Below are 20,923 nucleotides of genomic sequence, written 5' to 3'. Positions count from 1 at the left end.
GGAGAGGAATCCACTGTTGTGACGAAAGTGCGTTGGCAAAGCTTGTGCTCCGCCTTGATAGACCGGATGCGGAAAAGCAATACCTTGGGCAAGGTGGGAGCCTGCGGTTCTTCTCAGTGCGCATGCGCCACATCAAGGATGGCTGGTAATCATTGGAGGACTGGTGGCAGAGGGCGGAGAGCTCTAGTGCCTGCTTTTGGGCGGGAATTGAAACTAGTACTGCTGCCCTGAAGAACTTGAAAGCTGCATATTTACAGCCTTGGACGGGGCCATGGTGCGGCCTGTGAGGTGGGTAGTTCGTGACATCGGCGGGGATGGGGAGAAGAAGCGGAAAGACGCTGTAGGCAGCTTGGCCTGCACACGATTGACTGGAAAGGGCCGAATAGGACGGTGGGTAGCGAAGGTGGGATGGACGGTTTTTAGGGAGCTCTCCAGCCTCCACTAAGAGCCACCCATTCCGCAGCAGTATCCTAGCATCCTACCTTTTTCCTTCTTTTTCTTTGCAGCTCTTGCCGATTCTCCCCCCCCCCCCATTTAAATAAGCCCTTGTCGTGTTAGCATTCGAACAGTGCTTTATATTTCAACAGCTCCTACTTACGTGTTATTTCTTTTTTTAATTTTATCACTATAGTTGTTTGATATAGCAATTTAGGTATCCCTGTTTTATCGACTTAAACTCCCAGGTATAAAGGCCAAGTCACACAGCTGGTGAGTGGCAGGATAATGCTCAAATCACTGGTTCCAGATCTCTGTGTTTTCCATTATATTATTCGAAACTGTACCTCAGCTAAACCACAGTGGAGCGCTATGGTGGCCTACAGTTAGCCATTCATTTAGAAAGGTATTGTAATAAGGATTAATATGTCCCATTGGATGTTGGAGGTTACATTCTAGTCAAGGGGTGAGGGTAGGGGGCCACAAACAAATACCACAAAGTGATAGTGAGAAGGAGGAAAGCCTTACTATAAGTGGTGTGTTAGGATGTGCCTCTCTAGAGAAATAATATGTGATCTGAGACATGAATGATGGGAAGGAGCTAGGCAGAGGAAATCAGGGGCAATCAATGTAGAGGGGACAAAACCCAAGGCCCTGAGCTTGACTATGTTTGAGGAACAGAAAGAAAGCTTCTAAAGCTGTAGCATTAACAAGCAATGGGGAGAATTGTAGGGGATTAGGACAGAGAAATAGGCAGGGGCCAGAGGAGGTAGGATCTTGTAGGCTTTAAAAAGGAGTTTGGATTGTATTATACGAACAATAGGAAATCAACGGAGAGTTTTAAGTAGGGCAGGGAAATCTAATTTTGGTTTTATAAAGTTCACTGGCTGCTGGTGGAGAAAGAATGGAAGATGGGGTGACCAGATTGGGAACAAGGAAACCACTACATCATCAGATAGTGGTTTGGAGTGGAATGTTATCAGTGGACATGGAATGGAACAGATGGACTTGGGGTATATTTTGGAGATACTGCTGACAGAACTTGCTGATGAAGTGGACATGGAAGTTAAGGGGAAAAAAAAGAAGGATGATTTCATAGTGTTTTTGGTCTGAGCTACTGAATGGATGGTCAATGTACTAACCAAGAAGAGGAAGACGAGGGAAGGAACAGGTTCCGGAGGTGTGGGGGATCAGGAGTTCCATTTGAACACATGAAGTCTGAAATGGATTTTCACTATGTCCACCCAAGTAGTGAGCACATAAACCCTTTGTCTGGAACAGCAGTTGTCAAAGTATGGTCTGAAGACCCATCGGGTTCCCTGAGGCCCTCTGAGAAGGTCCATGAGATCAAAACTATTTTCCCAATAATCCTAAGACATTGCTCACTTTTTTCATTGTTCTGTCATCTGCACTGCAATGGTGGCATAACTGCTCACACTTTATCACCAATCAACACAGTGGCACCACATTTTACAAATATCATTGCATTCTTTCCTGCTGCACACTCAGAGTACAAAAAATACCAGAATGTGCTTGATGAAGCAGTAAAAATGACACTCATTATAGCTCAATTATTGAGCATACTTCTTTTTATTAATGTTTATTTTTGAGAGAGAGCAAGAGAGTTTCTTAATGTTTATCTATTTTTGAGAGCATGAGCAAGAGAATGTCAGAGAGAGAGGGAGACACAGAATCTGAAGCAGGCTCCAGGCTCTGAGCTGTCAGCACAGAGCCCGATGCAGAGGTTGAACTCAAGAACCACAAGATCATGACCTGAGCCGAAGTTGGATGCTTAACTGACTGAACCACCCAGGCACCCCTAGCATACTTCTTTTTTTTTTAAGAGTTTTTATGTTTACTGTTATTCAGTCACAAAATTTCTAAAGAGGCTTTCATACTTTATTCAGCTTTTAAAATTCTTTAACTCCAAAGAGTAGGAGAGTAACAAGAGTACTCTTCATTTTAATATTACACATGAGGAAATGAGATACATACATAAAGTACTAAAGTACTTCTATGGTGGTGATTTTCAGGAAAAGCACTTGTGAGATTGAGTTAAGAGTTGACCTGACCTCTTTTTCATAGAACACCCATTTTTCTTGAAAGAAAAACTGACCTACTAGGTTATTGATACTTGGGTATTTGGTGGAAGGTAGAAAAGAAAACTGCAAGGATATTTTATTTAGTGTCTAGAGGAAGGAGGAAGAAAGTGAATTCATTTTTTTCACTTTGAATATTACTTTGTTCTAATGGTTTTCTAAAGTAGCATGAAGATTCATTTCAGGTGGCAGGTACAAAGTCGCCATTGTTTCAATGTCCATTGCATAAAAAACATTACTTAGTATTATGGCAAGATTAAAAAGAGAGAGTAAATAGCTTTAAAGTGTCAAGTTTATAATCTAGTAAGAAGACAATGCATTTATTAACAAAAAACCTATAAGTGTCCCACAGCACTTAAACAGTATATGGATTGTGTTAATGATATTTTTACTTTGAGGGTTATCCGAATTATTTTTTCCTTATCTGGTATATCAAGTATAGTTGAAACTATTTCAGCTAATGCTACGTCCCTACTGTAAAATCCAATTTCTTTTAAAAAAGTTTTTTTTAAGTCTTCATTTTTGAGAGAGAGAGAAAGACAGACAGAGGGTGAGTAGGGGAGGGGTAGAGAGAGAAGGAAACACAGAATCCCAAGCAGGCTCCAGGCCCTGAGCTGTCAGCACAGATCCCAACACAGGGCTCGAATTCATGAACCGTGAGATCATGACCTGATCCGAATTTGCTCACTTAACCAAATGAGCCACCTAGGTGCCCTGTCAAGATTAAGTACTCTTAGGAGGATTGAAACACATTTTCATTTACTCAAGACTGTCAATGGTCTCAAGGATTAGAGGTGGGAAATTGGCATTTGTGTAATTAAAAAATTTGTCTTGCTCATAGGCATAAGAAACCAGTCAATTACTCACAATTTGAGGACTCTGACAGTGATGGTAAGTGGAAATTCATATTTTTGCTTTAGAAACCCAGAAATTTATTTCCTCAGAATTTATATGACATATAGAACTCTTAATATTGAATATTTTACTCAATTGTATATGAGCTAGGGCCACAAAAATAATTTTCTAAGCATTTGGGATAATTATGCTGATAATTACACTGACGAGAATTATGTAGGTAAGTGATAAATGAACAGGACCAAGTAAAATGGCTCTTTAGATCTAAACTACTCTAGGTCCATGTTTCTGATAATGTGGTTTGTCTTCTTCCTCTCCCTTTCCCAAAGAAGAAACACATTGTCTTTTGAAACACAAATGTGTTTCAGAATATAATGTGAAATCCTCATTAACTGTACAATAAAACAAGGCCTTCTATACCACTGATTTATCCATTCATCCACCAATGGGCATTTGGGCACTTTCCTTAGTTTGGCTATTGTCAATAATACTGCTATAAATATCGGGGTACATGTATTCCTTCTAATTAGTATTATTGTATCCTTTGGGAAATACCTCATAGTGCAATTGCTAGATCATATATTACTCAGCCATAAAAAGAGTGAAATCTTACCATTGGCAACAATGTGGATGGAGCTAGAGAGTATTATGCTAAGTGAAATAAGTCAATCAGAAAAAGGCACAGCCCATATGATTTCACTCACAGGTGGAATTTAAGAAGCAAAATGAACATGGGGATCAGGGAGGAGAGGCAAACCAAGAGGCCGTCTTAACTATAGAGAACTGACGATTCTCAGAAGGATGTAGAGGAGGCTAGGTTAAATAGGTGATGGGGATTAGGGCGGGTGCCACTTGTAGTGAGCACTGGATGTTTGTATTTAAGTGTTGAATCACTAAATTCTACACCTGAAACTAATAAATTAATTTTACACTGTGTGTTAACTAATAGGAATTTAAATAAAACCTTGGAAGGAAAAAAAAAAACAAGACCTTGAAGAAAGGTTAGGCATAAGCTATACCCAATTGGATTATGTATTTATTTGTCTCTGTTGTGAAGGAAACTTTGGTCAAAAAGTGTGAGAAACATTTAATTAGATTACATTATATTTCGAAATAGGTTTTATATTTCTCAGACTCCCAGAGCTTTCTGTGAGTCAAATGTTCAGTTTTTGTGGTGTTTGAAGGAATCTGTTTTTTGCACTGGGCTCCACTATAAGTGTGAGAAAATAGTGTAGACTCTGACTTATAGCTTTTTGATACTGTTATCAGTATTTCACAAAATATTTATAAATTGCCAGTAGTGTTCTAGAGATTACGGGGTGGAGGTGGGGGTAAGTCAGAAATTACCATATTGCAACATGTGGAAGCTTGACAGAGACAACCTTTGTTACCAGATGCTAACGCTGTGATCAAGACTACGTGTGCCTTGAGGGTGTGCATCCATGTGCTGCTCATGTGTGTGAAAACTATCGCAGCTGGTTTATGCTGAGTGTCAGTGGAACTAGATCACGTTTTTTAGTGAACTGGCTTTTGATAGACCAATATTTTAATAAATAAAGGCCACTAAAACAAAGTTGAAAAGCATGAGTGAGAATAAAGACAAATAATACGCCAACATTTTTTAACTGATGGCAATTAAACATTTTTCTTAACCTTTAAACCTTGAACACATACTGTAATGAATTTCAGCTGCTAAGAAAATGTTTATATTTCTTAGGAAAAGCAATTTCATGTTTTATTTAATTTTATTTTTTTATATATTCTTTTATTTTTGATTCACACACAAATAGATGACTTTATTTCTACAACCGCACCTTCAAATAAAAAACCCAGAGCAACACCAAAGGAGTTAAAACTAGAAACAAGGAAACCTAAACTGAAAAATCTCCAGAAAGAAGACATCCCGCAAGAGAAAACTCCTAAAAAAAGGTGAGAGGTAAGACATACAGTAAATATACATTAGATGTGTTCATTTAAAAGAGGGATAAATTCGAACTCTTGGTTTAGTTCTTTTTAATATTTATTTATTTTTTGAGGGGGAGTGAGACACACAAAGGATGAGCAGAGAAGGAGCAGAGAGAGAGGGAGACACAGAATGTAAAGCAGGCTCCAAGGTCTGGGCTGTCAGCACAGAGCCCGATGTGGGTCTCGAACCCACAAGCTGAGAGGTCATGACCTGAGCCAAACATTTAACCGACTGAGCCACCCAGGTGCTCCTTAAACTCTTCGTTTAAATGGGAACTTAAGTCCAGTCATAGGTATTATTTTATCTAGTGCATATAGGAGAACAGGGATGTACTGTTAATCCCCTTCTGACTTTCTGCCTCAAAGAAGATATTCACAAACATGCAAGGAAATATTCATTTAAGTATTAAGACAATCATTAAAGACAATGACAAAGTTTAGGAGGTACAGCTTACTTTTATAGAACTGAATATCTGTCTCTAAAGTCCTCAAGTCTTATATCTGTAAGGATAGTTTTATAAAAATTTAAACAATGTATTTTTCTGCAGATAAAAGATATTTTCTCTTTATATTGTTTAGACTTGTCCAGCACTGAAAAGGTCCTGTAGTTTCTAGATGAATTCTGGATTTCCACTAGTTCCAAGAGAGAAGAGAGAATGAGGGAAGGAAGTCCCAAGAGGCCCCAACCCTGAAGGATGGAGAGGAGACGGGCAGAAGGGGTGCTAGCAGATGGGTCGTGGGGGACAGTGTGGTTCACCACTGCAAGCGAGAGGAGAGTCATTAACACAGAGTCAGTTACCCCATGTCCTGTTCTTCACTTGTTTCTCTTTTTTTTGTCTTTCTTTGAATTTCTTGTACTATATTTTAAGTCTAGTAAAAACAAACAAACAAACAAAAAAACCCCTACACATGAGAGAGAATATTTGCAAATCATATAATTGATGAGGGATTTGTAATTAGAACATATAAAGAACTCCTACAACTCAATAGTAAATAGACTAATAGCCCAATTTACAAAATGGGCAAATGGTTTGAGTAGACATTTCTCCAAAGAACATCTCCAAATGGCTAATAAGCACATAAAAGATGCTTGGCATCCTTAGCCATCAGGGAAGTGCAAATCAAAACCATGGTGAGATAATACTTCACACATATTGGGATGGCCATAATCAAAAAGACAGACAATAACCAATGTTAGCGAGGATGTGGAGAAGCTGGAACTCTCATACATTGTTGCTGGGAATGTAAAAATGGTGCAGCCACATTAGAAAGCAGAGTAGCAGTTCCTCAAAATGTTAAATACGGGGTTATTTTATGACCCAACCTAGGTATAAACCCAAGAGAAATGAAAACATACCCATACAAAAACTTGAACACAAAGGTTCATAGCCTTATTCATAATAGCCAAAAAATGGAGGCAGTCCAAATATCTATCCAACTCATGAATGGATACATGTGGTCTGTCCACACACTGGAATATCATTCAGCAGTAAAAAGAAGTACTGATAACATCCTATGAAATGGATGAAACTTGAAGACATGCTGAGCAGAAGAAGCCAGACAGAAAAGGCCACATGTTGTATGATTCCACTGACATGAAGTGTCTAGAATAGGTGAGTCCTCAGAAGCAGGCAGTAGATTAGTGGTTGCCGGGTGCTGGGGAGGGGTAAGCAGGGAGTGACTGCTAGTGGATATAGGGCCTCTTTTGGGATTATGAAAATATTCTGAAATTAGATAGTGGTGATGGTTTCTCAACACTGAAAATACTTAGACTGCTGAAATGCACACTTTAATATGTGAATTGTATCTCAATAAAACTTATTTAAAAAAAATAATAAATTCTTCAAGGTACATCTCAGTATTTTATCCTTAAACTTTTTAAAGAAAATCTTTGATTTCTTTTTTTACATACCCTGGCATTCTGACCACCTTGAATAGGAGACATCTGCTCATTTAGGAAAGTTATCAGCCGGTCTTATTTCCCTAACCTCCTCCTTAATTGCAGAATGTTTGAGGGTACTTTTAGTATTCTGTCTAGTGCAGTTCCTCATACACAGTACTTGGTGACATATTTGTTAAAGTCTAGATTGGGAGGAACAGATATTAAAAAAAAACAGCTTAATGTAAGAGCTATAATACTTGTCTAAGGAGATGTGAGTGAGGTCAAGGACGATTTCTAAGTGGATTTTCGAGGCAAGTCTTTATTCCAGGTTGAGCAGGTGCTTGGACTCAGTAGCGAGGACGGACATTACACCGAAAGGAGGCAGCACGTGCAACACCGCAGGCTGCTGCTCTTTCCGTCTCCTATGCCATGTGTCCCACGACGTTACTGCGCGTTAGCAGTCTTACCGTTACAGTCCATGTTGATGATTACTGTTTAAAAAACATTCTTGTGAGGTTAGCAGCTCTTAAATTGTAATTCAGAAAAATTACAGCTTTTTTAATTCGCAGCGTTTGGTTGAGATTGATATTTTTTAAAACCCCTTTTTATTTGTTTGTCTCCCTTTAGGATGGCTTTAGATGACAAGCTCTACCAGCGAGACTTAGAAGTCGCACTCGCTTTATCAGTGAAGGAACTTCCAGCTGATGCAGAAGAGGCTCGAGATGAAAGTAGCTTTACTTTCTATACTTTCTATGTATTTCTCTTCGTAACCTCACTGGTTTTGTCATTGTGTCTCTCGATGAACCTTCGTAGAGGAAAGAATAAAAGTTTAATACTTTGGATAAGAAATGGAGCAATTTGCAGAGGGCACAGTTAGATTCCGCGGTTTATTCTGCATGAATTGCGTCCATACACACTCATCTCTCTGCTTAACACACCTAATTTAAACTCTGAGCCAGATTATGGACTATGTGCTTGGATGATCAGGTCACACTTTTGTTTACAGTGGAAATTTAATTTCTTAAGCAAATGAATTGGTCTGTACAGTCCTAACAATCCATCTCTTCTCTCTCAAAATTCAAATTACTTAAACATGACCTAGTGAGGGTAATTTTCATTATTTACCACGGTTGAAGATACCTGTTTGGTTAGCAAGCTCAGTGGATTTAGGAGATACAGGACTTATGGATTTCTCTGGGTTTTTCCTCCTTCGATTTTTCTGGCAGCTGTGTAGCAGATGGCAATATTGATACTCTGGAGAGGCAGAAAACATTATTCCCCGAAAAGACACGCAAACTGTTAACATGCTTTTTGGATGAAATTGTTTTGACTTAGTTTCTTCCATGTTGTAAGATATACGTAACTCATTAGCTCATTTAGGGGTCTACATGTTTCAGTCAGTATTGCCTCCTATTTGACCGTAAATAAAACCCTGTTGATTGATTAGGGAGCCGTTTAGTAATCAGGAAGTCAAAGGAACTTAAAAAGAGAATTGTCTTAAACCCAAAATTGAGAAAATGCAACTCATCTCTCTCCTGTAAGAGCTGGTAGAATACATAGCGGGTTTCCTTGGAAGAACCACTTCCCACAGATCAGTGCACTTTATAGCACTGAGATCTAATAGTATGGTCACTGTGACTTAAATTCCTCTTGAAATACCTAAGATCATTTTAGGATTATTATAATGACTGAAAAGTGATTATTAGTAAAAGCGAGTATCTACTACACAAAAATGATACTAAATATTTATTGACTGTTTCCCATGTGCTGGGCGCTACAATAAGCAATTTCTACATGTGACCCACATTTAATCCCCTGCAAGACACCTAATTAGTCCAGACTCCATTTTTTCTCTCCACATTATAGATGAGGACACTAAGTCTTAGGATAAGCCACTTTCTCATGCTATTGTAGCCAGTGCGAGGGGTAGAGTCTGAATTTCAACTTAAGTCTAAGCGTGTTTGATTTCAGAGCCCAACTCTCAACCGTATGCTGACCTTTCCAAGACAAGTCGTGCTTTTACATTTGAACACCAATTTTCCTTTCTCCCCATTGGCTGATTAAGGTGCATCTGTATCTTTTTCCTTCCTCCTTGTCTTTAGGCATTGAAAAACGTGACAGTCGTGAAACTGAGACAATGAGTAAGGCCCCTCATATCTCCAATTGCAGTGTAGCCAGCGATTATTTAGGTAAGCTTTAATATTAATAGTAATATTTACTTTTCCTATCAACAATGCTATTTTTCTAACTTTTATTTAAATACCTGATACTACACCTAGAACCAAGATATTTAAATTTGTCAAGGTTCTCTTTCCCTCCTCTCCTTTGTTTCTTTGTGTTTTAGTTTTCTTCTCTTTTCCTGCAGACCCATTTTCCTTTTCTTCCCTGGTGGAAGGTCATGACTACTCCTGGCTTCTAGTCGATAGTTGTTGATTGCTGAAGAAAGGGGCTGCATCTTCCCAGCTCCCCTTTTCTGTTTTTTCTTTTTAAATGTTTATTATTCTGAGAGAGCAGAGTGAGCAGAGGAGGGGCAGAAAGAGAGGGAGAGAAAAATTCCAAGCAGGCACCATGCTGTCAGCACAGAGCTCGATGTGGGGCCTGATCGCATGAACTGTGAGATCATGAACTGAGGTGAAATCAGGAGTCAGTCACTTAACTGACTGAGCCACCCAGGTGCCCCTCAGCTCCCCTTTTCAAATTTCTGGGGGAAGACGCCTCAGTGGGGTCTCACACTTATCCTTAAACTGGACTCTTGTCAGGAGACTGACGTTTATCAAGGTTGTGCCAGACTAGACTGTGTGGTCTATGAGAAGCGGCAGAGGAATGAGCTGGGCAGATAAAAACAGCAGATGTGATGGAACTCTGTTCTCCACTTCTTTCAATATTACCTGTTACAAAAAGTTTCTGTTCATTTTTATGCATCTCCTGAAGATTTGGATAAGATTACTGAGGAAGATGATCTTCCTGGTGTTCAAGGGAAAAGGAAAGCAGCATCAAAGGCTGTGGTAAAACAGAGGAAGATTCTTTTGGACGGCAGTGATGGCGATAGTGCCAACCACTCTGAACCAGACTTCGCAACTGGTGAGTTATGTCCTACCTCAAAATTAATACTATGGGAATTCAGTAAAAACTTCTTAGAGACCATTAATGGATGCAAAGCACTGTGCTAAATGTTTGGTATATGCAAACTTGAACGTATAGGACCATTAAATTCAGCTCTGCCAATTGGGGCAAAAGGCTCATGTGGAAGTGACCTTGAAGCTGTGCCTTGAAAAATGAGTGGCATCTAGACAAACTAAAAGGGTAAAATAGCATTCCTGACTGACAGAAATGCATAAACAATGGAATAGACAAGCACACATACAAGAAAGTGATCAGAAAGCCTGCAGCAGAGAATGTTCTAGAAGAAGCTAAGGAGGCAGGCTGGCACTTTCTAAGAAGTGTAGACCTTTCTGTAGGTACTAGAAATTCATGAAGTATCTTAGGGTTGAAGTGACATGAAACCTATATTTTATTTGTGACTGTTGTTTTCAGACTCGTTCAGAAATTAGGGCAAATGGGAAGCACAGTGACCTGGATAGAGCATCATAATATGTTAATTAAAAATTAAAATGAATAAATTCATAAATTTGCACAAAATCAGATGCTATATATTTTGATAGATTTTAATATGCTATTGAAAAATGGTTTTGTTCCTCAACGTGTATTCTACAAATATTTGAGTGTTATGTGTATTATATTCTAGACACTACAAATACAACAGTTGAACAAAACAAACAGAGCTCCCCTAAGGAGGTTAAATTCAAGTGAGGGGACACAGACAATAATGAACTGTAGAATGTGTCAAGTGTCATCATAGAAGAGCTATGTAGAAGAGGAAGACAGGGTAGAGCCCAGAAATCTGCCTTTTTAACCAGTACTTGCCCCTTTCCATGGCCCAGGTCAGCCCAAAGCAGGTGGTCTAGGGAAACACGGATGAAAGTGGAGCACCAGAAAGGAGAAGCCATGGAAAGAAAATGCCCTGAAGAAGCATAGTAGAGCATAGACTGAATCCTTCTCAATTTAAAAGCCTAAAATAAGAAAATAACTCCTTGTCAGTTTAATAATTTTTTTGGGATAATGATTGTAGCACTTCCAGAATGTCGTCGTTATTGGACACATGCTGTCAGAAAAATCAGTCAACAATTCTAAAGTTATAAATTGCAAGTTAGCATGCCAAGGAAATTAATATGTCTTTAATAGTGGTTAAAAATGTTTGTTTCTATCTGGAAATGAAATCACTTGCTTTGTTTGCTGGGTTTACGAAATTCATGGGTCATGTTTCTAGAGGTATGATAGAATTCAAAAATCTTGTCTTATTTGCATTCCAACCTCAGATATTCTCTCTCTAATCATTTTATAAAAGTAAGTTTTTATTGAGACTATAATTTGGATAGTGACTTTAAAGTTGCCTCTATGCCTTTGAAAGGAAGTTGTTAAAATCTCTGAAGAGAAAACACAATGGCCAAAAAAGCATATGAAAAGATACCCAATATCAGTATCATTAGGAAAATATAAATCAAAATCCCAGTGAGCGATCTCACACCCATTAGGATGTCAAAAAACAGAAAATAACTAGTGTTGGCAAGGATGTGGAGAAATTAGAACCTTTGTGCACTATTAGTGGGATTTCCTGTGTGGAAAACAGGATGGCAGCTTCTCAGAACATTAAAAACAGAAGTGTCAGGTGATCTACCAATTCCACTTCTGAGTATACATTCAAAAGAATTGAAAGCAGGGTCTCAGATATTTGCACACCCATATCTCTAGCAGCATTATTCACAGTAGCTAAGTTGTGGAGGCAGCTCAGATGCCCCTCAGCAGATTAGTGGATAAACACCTCTGGTCTATACACACAGTGGAAATTCAGCCTTAAAGGGAAGGAAATCCCATCATGTGCCAACTTGGGTGAACCATAAAAACTTTAAAAACTTTATGCTAACAAGCAAAATAAACCACTCAGTCACAAAAGACAAATGCTTGGTGATTCCACTTCTAAGAGGTATCTAAAATAGCCAAATTCATAGACACAAAATAGAATGGTAGCAGAAACTGGTGAGAGGGAGGAGGAAGGGGAGTTGTGTAATGGACACACAGTTTTAGTTTTGCAAGAAAAAAGTTCTGGAGATCTGTTGTACAACATGAATATGTTCAACACCACTCAACTCTACACTTAAAAGATTAAGACTGTGAATTTTACATTAGTATTTTTTACCACAATTTAAACAAATTTTCTAAAGAGGGGCACATGGGTAGCTCAGTTGTTTCAGTGCCCGACTCTTGATTTCAGCTCAGGTCATGATTTGACAGTCGTGGGATTGAACCCTGCACCCACGCCCCTGCTTGGGATTCTCTCTCCCTCTCTCTCTGCCCCTCCCCAGCACTATGCGTGCATGCTCAAAAATAAACATTAAAAAAATTTATTTTAAGAAGGAAATGATCATTTTAATAAAAGGAACTATCTTGGTTCCAGATTGTTTTTCTTTTTGAATTTTACAGAAGCAAATATTTTTGAGATGAAATATGAGCCATAGTTCTGAGAGAAGAATGGATTTTAATTGCAAGTTCTATACAGTCGAATGGTGATTTAGGATGTAGAAAACACCAAAATAGGAAGGAAACATTTATTGAAATATGAGTGCTTCTTGGGGCACCTGGGTGGCTCAGCCAGTTAAATGTCTGACTCTTGGTATCAGCTCAGGTCATGATCTCATGGTTCATGAGTTTGAGCCTTGTATTGGACTCCATGCTGACAGTGCAGAGCCTGCTTGGGATTCTCCCTCTCTCTCTCTGCCCCTTCCCTGCTCATTCTCTTTCTTCCTTCCTCTCTCTCAAAATAACAACAACAAAAGGAAATTTGAATGCTTCTGAGGTTATGCTGGATATCAGGACAGCAATATGTATATACATATATATATTAATTTATTATTGAGAGACAGAGAGAGACAGAGCATGAGCATGGGAGGTGCAGAGAGAGGGGGAGACACAGAATCTGAAGGAGGCTCCAGGCTCTGAGCTGTCAGCACAGAGACCCGATGTGGGGCTTGAACTCACAAACTGCGGGATCATGACCTGAGCCGAAGTTGGACACTTAACCGACTGAGCCACCCAGGCAACCCAGCAAAAAATATATCTAACTGAAAATTATCCTCACTTCCTTTAAACAGGTTTAAGACATGTTAGCTGTTTAGGGGGAAATGTGGTTGTCAAATGGTGATTTTATTGTGAACTCTGATAATGAGGGCTGTTATCATTGTAACAGTGATTACATTGTAACTGAACTGTAGGCCATTAATCACAAGAGGCAGCTGTGGTGGTAAAAATGATTTGTCAATAAGTGGAGTATCTGAATCCTTGGATATGAGACTGGTTAGGACACTGGGAGAAAATAATGCTGATTGTTTATACAGTAGTAGATACTCACATATTCTTAGGTTCTAAGAAGTGTCCCTTATCTTGGGTCACTTATGCACTAAAATAACAGCCTCACCAGAAGGAAAGGAGAAGGCAAAAGATGAAACAGATGTAGCAAAGTATTGATGAATATTAAATCTGGTGTTTTATTGTTTCTTGTTGTGTATGCTTGAAAAACTTTATGGATAATTTCACATAAAATATATTTCTTACAGATTGGTAGATATTATATATGGTGGGCATAAGAGTTATCTCTGAGTGGTGAGATTAGGAGATTTTCTTTTCCCTTAATACTTTTTTGGTGTGGTCTACATTTCCTGCAATAAGCATATACTGCTTTTATAATATAAAAAATGTAAAGAAGTTTTTATCAAAATAGTAGTTATCCTTATATACACTTAGCATTCAGACTTTCTTCCTTACAAGACATGGTTTCCTGACCCCGTCCCGCATCCCAACCCTTCCCCCCAAATAGAAGAATCATTGCTTAGCTATCAGATATTCTTCATGCTTCTTTCCAGAGCAGCTGTAGCTCCTTAACCTCTTATCTCACTGGCTTGTAGGATCCCGTGCCGCACAGCGAAGTGACAGGTGTGCCCCAAATGAAATCATATGTGGGATCATCAGTTTAGATGTGGTGTGGTTAGTCTGTTCTCGATTCCCAACGGGTTTCTATTGTAGAATGTTGAGGTTTACTTGATTAAGGGAAGGTCTACTGTTACTATCACCATCAAGGTCATTGTTTTGAAAGAGTTGCTAATGTTGTACCCTACCGTTCTTTTCAAAAGTCACTGAGTTAAACTGGAAACATTGGATGTAAAGATTCCTGATGGGAATTATAATGATAATAGTAAGAGCAAACAGTTCTGTTTTGCTTGCTGTCTGCCAGATGTTATTCTAAATGCTTTACCTCTAGTAACTCATTTAATCCACACAACAACCCTATGATGTAGGTTTTATGATGATCCTCATTGTATATCTAGAAAACCTAAGCCGAGTGAAGTGAGTGGCCTAGGGTCACTCAGAGTGTGAGCAGAGGGGCCAGGATTCAGCCCAGGTGACCGTCCTCTCAGTCACAGCAGTGCCATAGTCCCCAGGCCATAGGCGCACAAGACTCTCACGCAAAGGCTAGAAGGTCAAGGCCATAGAGGCTCACTTTTTTGTTTAATTGAAGTTAATTGACAAACAATATTGTATTAGTTTCAGGCATACATGGAAGCCTCACTTTTTAGAACAAAGATCAACTATGCAATCCTCTGTTTTAGGTGAAGAGTCCGAGGATGACTCTGATTTTAGTGAGAGTGAAGACAATGACGAAGACTTCACCATGAGAAAAAACAAAGAGAAAGAAATCAAAAAGAAAGTAGTGAAGGTCAAACCCCCAGTTGAAAAGAAGGAGAAGAAACCTAAATCCAAATGTAATACGGGTAAGCTTAATCCAGAACACTTTATAAAATGTTTTTGGTTTATTTAATGTGTTTTTCTTACCTTTGCCTTTGTTGTCCTTAACATTTTGTCAGTTAAGATATGTAGACGGAAGAGGGGTGGGGAAGGGAGAGAAGCAGACATGAGTTCTACCCACTGCCTACAGCCGACCAGCTCTGACTAAAATTACCCTCCACTAGCACTGATGGCCACCCTCTGAGGTAGCTATTGTCACCTGCATTTGATAGTGAGAAAACTGAGACTCAAACAGGTGAAATAATTTGTGGAAATTCTTACAACTAAGTAAGTGTGGAGCTAGAATTTGTACCCAGGTTTGTCCATTTAGAGCCCAAGCTGTAGCCCCTGGACCACTTCTTTCCCCAGGCAGTTATTGGGGCAGTTTAGATTATTCTAATTTCTTGCTTTCATGCTTGACTTAGTCTCTGATTTGAGAACCCTTTTGCTATGTGTTTTAGGGCTTTTTTGTTTTTTTCTTGAGTTCGTAATATATGATAGATTATTACAAATATAACTTACATTAACTTGATTTTTCTTTACTTAGTGATATATATTTTTATGTCTTCATTGTTTGAAACTAAGATTTCCGTTATTCAGACTCCATTTACTGGTAGTGGGAGGTGCCGTCACCTTAAATAGCATGGTGTTGAGTACTTCCTGAGAAATAAGAACTAAATACCGATTCATATTCCTCCCTCTACTGTTCTGAATAAGGTTTTAATTAGCATCTTTTTAAATTGACAAATGCATCTGGTTTTCAGAAATTAGGTTTTAAGTGCAGAAGGTTTTAGAGAGAAAACTGTTAGTTTCTGATTGCTGCCGTAACAAATTACCACAAACATAGTGGCTTAGAACCACAACTTTATGATTTTATCATTGAGGAAGCCACAAGCTTAAAGTGCTTCTCACAGCACTGCAATCAAAGTAGTTTGGAGAAGATTCCTTTTCCTGACTTCTCTAGCATCTCCGGGCTGCCTGTGCTCTTTGGTGACCCACAGCGGTCCGCCTACAGCTGCAAAGCCAGAAAAGGCAGGGCCTTCCTCACATCACATCACTGATTTCCTCTCTCTCTTTCTCCTGCCTGTCACTGTCACTTATAAGGACATGTGAGAGTACATTGGGCCATCCAGATGATGCAAGACAGTCTCCCCATCTTAAGATCCTTAACTTAATGACATCTGCTAAGTCCCTTGCTGTGGAAGGGGACATGCACATGTCCTGGGAATTAGGATATAGACATCTTGAGGGACTGTTCTTCTGCCCACCACAAACTGATATGAAAAAGTCATTGACGGTATGAGTGTATTTTATATTTTCTTTGGATGCTTGTTTATGCTTCCTCACCAAGACACACTAAAAATTAAAATGTCAGTTTACACATTGGAATTTACCGTTTCAGGTCTACTGTATTGGAGCAAGTTGTTTCATAAGGAAACTTAATATATAATTTTAGTAGTAAAATTTAACTGCTAAATAATGAGGTTTAAGAATTAGGAAATATGGATTATATTTCTATTCCCATTAATAACATATGGAATAATTATAGAGAGTCTTTAATCGGGCACATGTCACAATTTTTCCCTTGATAGAGAAAATTTTTGAGAGCTGTGCTATCTAATATGATAGCCACAGGCTATATAGAGCTATATTAATTAAAATTAAGTAAACTTTAAAAGTGAATTCATGGTTTTGCTAACCCCATCTGAAGTGCTTAATAACATGTGGCCAGTGGCTATCACATGGACAGCACAGAGTTTCCATCACAGCAGAAAAGCTTCTGTTGGTGTTGATCTTGGGAATATAGAAGTTAACATTAAGAAAAGTATGTAGTGAAAATGTTCACCTTCAAATACATTTAGGTATCCCTTGGGTGTATCACAGCAAGCATTATCTAAAAAGTGAATTTATATTTACCTCTCCTCCCTTCATTTCCAGCACATCCTCCTTGCCCCCCAAACACCAAAACCTGGTCTCATTCTTGTGTTCCTCTCTGGGTAAAATGACACCAGCCGGCAGTGTGCCCATGACAGGAACTTGAAAGTTATGATTATTTCTTCATCTCCATCACTACCTCACCCCCCCCCCCATCTAATTCCTAAAAGATCTTCAATCTGCTGTTCTTTCCTCCCTGCTCCTCAGGCTCAGGCCTTTATCACCTCCCACCTAGATTACCTGAAGAGCCTCCTAGGTGGTCTGCTTGCCGTGCACTACCATCAGAAAGATGTATTCAGAGAAAAGTCAGTATGTGATGGTGGCTAGCCAGACACCATCACTGGTATGCGCAGCTAGCTCTTCATCAGTGATCAGTGATGTGCACTCTGTCTGTGTCCCTCCCCTTGACATTCCTGCTTCAGCCATGCTGAACCAGAGGCCGGTCCTGGGACCTGCTGCATTCTCAAGCTTTGCATGCTCTACTCCCTCCGCCTGGAAAACTTCCCTCTAACTCATCGTTCCTCTTCAGCCTTGATTTGGCTCAAACGATCCTCAGACAACTTCCTTGTAACTTTTACCTCTATGCAGGGATGTATACAGATTGTGGGTTCCCTCCTGTGCATACCTCTAGAGTTTGTCTTATCGCTTATCCCACTGCATTATACACATGTCTTTACTTTTCTTCCCTTTGTACCAGAATCTAGTGGTCAAACTGTAAGTTCCTTGGGAGCAGGATCTATGAGCTCTTTGTAACCATCGAGCCTAGTGTATCATCTCACTGACACATGCTGATGAGACGCCATTATGTAATGGCTACAGGTATGGACTGTGGAGCCAGACTTGGATCCTATCCTGGCTCAAGTATGTACCAGCTAGCAGACTGCAGGCAGACTGCTCAGCCTCTCTGTTTCCTTATCTGGTAGTGGGGCTAGTATATCTGTATCAGAATTGCTCTAAGGGTTAAAGGTGATGTATATGGTATGCTTACCACACTGCCTGACATATAAATGCTCATAAAAGGCTGTTCTTAGGCTCTCAAGAAAGGTTTATGTATAATAAGAGTTTCCCTAATTGATAATCTTGCCTTTTTAATTTGTATAAGATTATGTAACTTTATAATTTTTATATCTACCTGCTAGAGTTATTCTTCCTCTATGAAAAACTTTTCCTATGTATATTTTTTAAAGAAGTGACTTCAAGAGACTCTGCCTCAGCTGCCATGAAATCAGGACCTCAGCCTTCACCAAAAAAGATTTCTATTTCTTCGGAGGTCACTAGGAAACCATTGCAAATACGCAGTCCTTCAGCTGAAAACAAAAAACCTAAGTGGGTCCCTCCAGGTATGGTATATTTATTGATTAAGGGTAGGGCCTTGGAAAATGATCACTGGCACCTTTTTTTCCACGTTGTAAATGTTATAACATATTATTATGTATTCTTCAAAACCAAGGATTTTAGTTGCTGCATTTATTTGTCATTTGTCATTCCCTTATTTTGAGCATCCAGATTGCTTATTATTTTTTCAGTGTCATAAATAAGGTTACAAGAAGCACAGACATCCTTGTTTTTGAAATCTGTGAGCATATCCTTGGTTATTTTCTTAGGATAAACTCCAAGTCGTGGAATTATAATGTCAAAGAATGTCCACACTTAAAATTCCTGATATTCATTTTTGGCAACAAATCTGTTTGCTCAAGACCCATTGATCACAGTCTAATGAAGCCTCAGGATCTGTACATGGGACTTCTAGCATTTCACAAATGTCCCAGCAGACTTTCCTTCTCTGTGTGTTCTTTTGCGTGACAGCCAAGCCTTGCTGATCCTTCAAGAACTCTTTGACTTGTACCCTTCTTGACATTCCCCAAACCCTAGACCAGGCCCCATTTATTTCATGCCCAGAATATCCACTTCCTAGTCAGGTGAAACGAATATGGTTTTTTCTTCCTTAAACACAATGTGTATCTTCTCTAAGGACCTCTCTGTATCCAGTTTCCTCCATCTGGTATGTCTCTCCCCATTTGTCCCCTCCTTTTCTAAGTCCCTCCAAATCTACTCAGCTTTGGTTTACTTCTTTTCAACGACTTTTTTTTTTTTTTTTTTTTGAGAGTTTGGAGGAGGGGCAGAGAGCGAGGGAAAGAGAATCTTAAGCTGGCTCCCCACTCTGCTTGGAGCCCAAGGCAGGGCTCAGTCTCATGACTATGAGATTATACCTGAGCTGAAATCAAGAGTTGGATGCTTAACTGACTGACTGAGCCAGCCAGGCACCCTTCACTGACATTTCTTGATTGGTCCATAGCGGTCACTCCCTGATAATTAGGTACTAATAGGTTTCAATCTAAGTCAGTATTTTTGTATCCTTGGGTAAATGCCGATTTCAAAGGGTCACATGTACTCCAGTGTTTATAGCAGCATGTCAGCAGTATCCAAGCTCTGGAAAGAGCCTAAATGTCCACTAACTGATGAATGGATGAAGAAGATATGGTGTTCATGCGCACAGTGGAGTATTAGTCAGCCATTAAAAAGAATGAACTCTTGTTATTTGTAGTGATGTGGATAGAGCCAGAATGAAATGTCAGAGAAAGACAAATACCGTATGATTTCACTCATGTGGAATTTAAGAAACAAAACAGATGAACATGGGGGAAGGGAAAAAAAACCACAGCAAGGCAAACCATAAGAGACTCTTAAGTTTAGAGAACAAACCAGGGGTTGCTGGAGGGGAGGTGGTGAGTGGGGGATGGGCTAAATGGGTGATGGCCATTAAGGAGGGCATTCGTTGTGATGAGCATTGGGTGTTATGTAAATGATGAGTCACTAAATTCTACTCCTGTAACTAATAGTGTATGTTACTTATTAGAATTTATATAAGAACTTGAAATATTTTTAAAAAAAGCATTATAAGAAAAAGATTTCAGTCTGAGACTGCATGATTACTTAAAGCTCTTAATTAAGTCAGTTCATCCTCTGAAATATCAGACATATATTGATTCAGCAATTCCATATGTCACTCACGGCTCATCCTTAATAAGTGTAGTCACCATCTGTCATCAAACAGTGCCATGTGATGTTACTGACTATATTCCCTGTGCTATACTTTTCTTTTCTGGGACATTTCTTTTATAACTGGGAGTTTGTACCTCTTAATCCCCTTTATCCTCCCTTATCAATTTCACCCACACACACCCACACCCAGTCAGAGAAGGCAAATACTACACGATGTCACTTAAAAGAACTAGTATAAGTAAGTAAAAAGAGTATTGATCATGTTTACAGTTATTTAATATTTGAAAAAAATAGATTCAAGTAGTATTTGGAAAAATTATGGGATTTTAAAAAATGCATTAGATTTTTCTACTATATAAATTATAACTGCATGCATTTCTTTATTTTCTATGCCTCTACAACCAATGTGATTTGCTCCCAACTTACCAACTTCAGCTTTCCTGCTTAAAGTTTTGGGGCTGTTACCCTGCCTTCGGAGCATGTTTGAAAATAGGCAGTGCTGTGTTCTTTCTGCTCTTTAATACTGTTCATTCTTTTGATCTTGTTGAGAACTTGACAGAGCTTGTATACCAGAGTAATCTCTACTTACCTTTTTTTTGCATCTTCTGTTTTGTAAGTTGATCTCTTTTCGGAGATTTCTAACATCATCAGCATCAGGTGCTATGTTTTCTTTCAGCGATATCCGGAAGCAGCAGCAGCAAGAGCCCACTGGCAGGCATGTCTGTTAAGTCTCCAAATCAGAGTCTCCGCCTGGGTTTGTCCCGATTAGCACGAGTTAAACCTTTGCATCCAAGTGCTGCTAGTAGCTGAGTATGGTAATAAACACATGTTTGATTAAGAGAATCACAGTTTTACA

General features: G+C 39.1%; 1 protein-coding gene and 1 long non-coding RNA gene across 5 annotated transcripts; one reads left to right on the top strand and one right to left on the bottom strand.

Annotated features, from left to right (window-relative positions):
* The first annotated feature begins 130 nt into the window (after window positions 1-130).
* On the top strand, window positions 131-20,917 carry RAD51AP1 (RAD51 associated protein 1). Of its 4 annotated transcripts, none has more exons than XM_029954503.1 (9): window positions 131-288; window positions 3,376-3,425; window positions 5,180-5,318; window positions 7,864-7,964; window positions 9,339-9,425; window positions 10,168-10,317; window positions 14,955-15,116; window positions 18,255-18,404; window positions 20,744-20,917. In XM_029954503.1, the coding sequence occupies exons 1-9, from the start codon at window positions 272-274 to the stop codon at window positions 20,875-20,877; spliced, it is 990 nt and encodes a 329-aa protein (XP_029810363.1). In that variant the 5' UTR covers window positions 131-271; the 3' UTR covers window positions 20,878-20,917. The 4 variants fall into 4 exon arrangements, with proteins under 4 accessions (XP_029810363.1, XP_029810362.1, XP_029810364.1 ...); XM_029954502.1 differs by having other exon boundaries at window positions 18,252-18,404; XM_029954504.1 differs by having other exon boundaries at window positions 18,252-18,404; window positions 20,725-20,898.
* Window positions 7,848-20,759, bottom strand: LOC115304354. The gene is made up of 3 exons (XR_003914398.1): window positions 20,657-20,759; window positions 8,377-8,490; window positions 7,848-8,041 (listed from the first exon to the last, which is right to left on the bottom strand). It is a non-coding gene; the product is annotated as an uncharacterized LOC115304354 (long non-coding RNA).
* Window positions 20,918-20,923: the final 6 nt, after the last annotated feature.

This window comes from Suricata suricatta, chromosome 10 (genome assembly GCF_006229205.1).
Source record: "Suricata suricatta isolate VVHF042 chromosome 10, meerkat_22Aug2017_6uvM2_HiC, whole genome shotgun sequence".
Classification (NCBI taxonomy): Eukaryota; Metazoa; Chordata; class Mammalia; order Carnivora; family Herpestidae; genus Suricata; species Suricata suricatta.
Note: the sequence above shows the minus strand (reverse complement) of the source record. Positions and strands in the feature narration are given on the sequence as shown.

Coding starts and splice junctions, on each gene's coding strand:
- RAD51AP1 (XM_029954502.1), top strand. Junction 5,319..7,863: donor GAGAAAACTCCTAAAAAAAG/GTGAGAGGTAAG, acceptor GTCTCCCTTTAG/GATGGCTTTAGATGACAAGC. Junction 10,318..14,954: donor TGAACCAGACTTCGCAACTG/GTGAGTTATGTC, acceptor CCTCTGTTTTAG/GTGAAGAGTCCGAGGATGAC.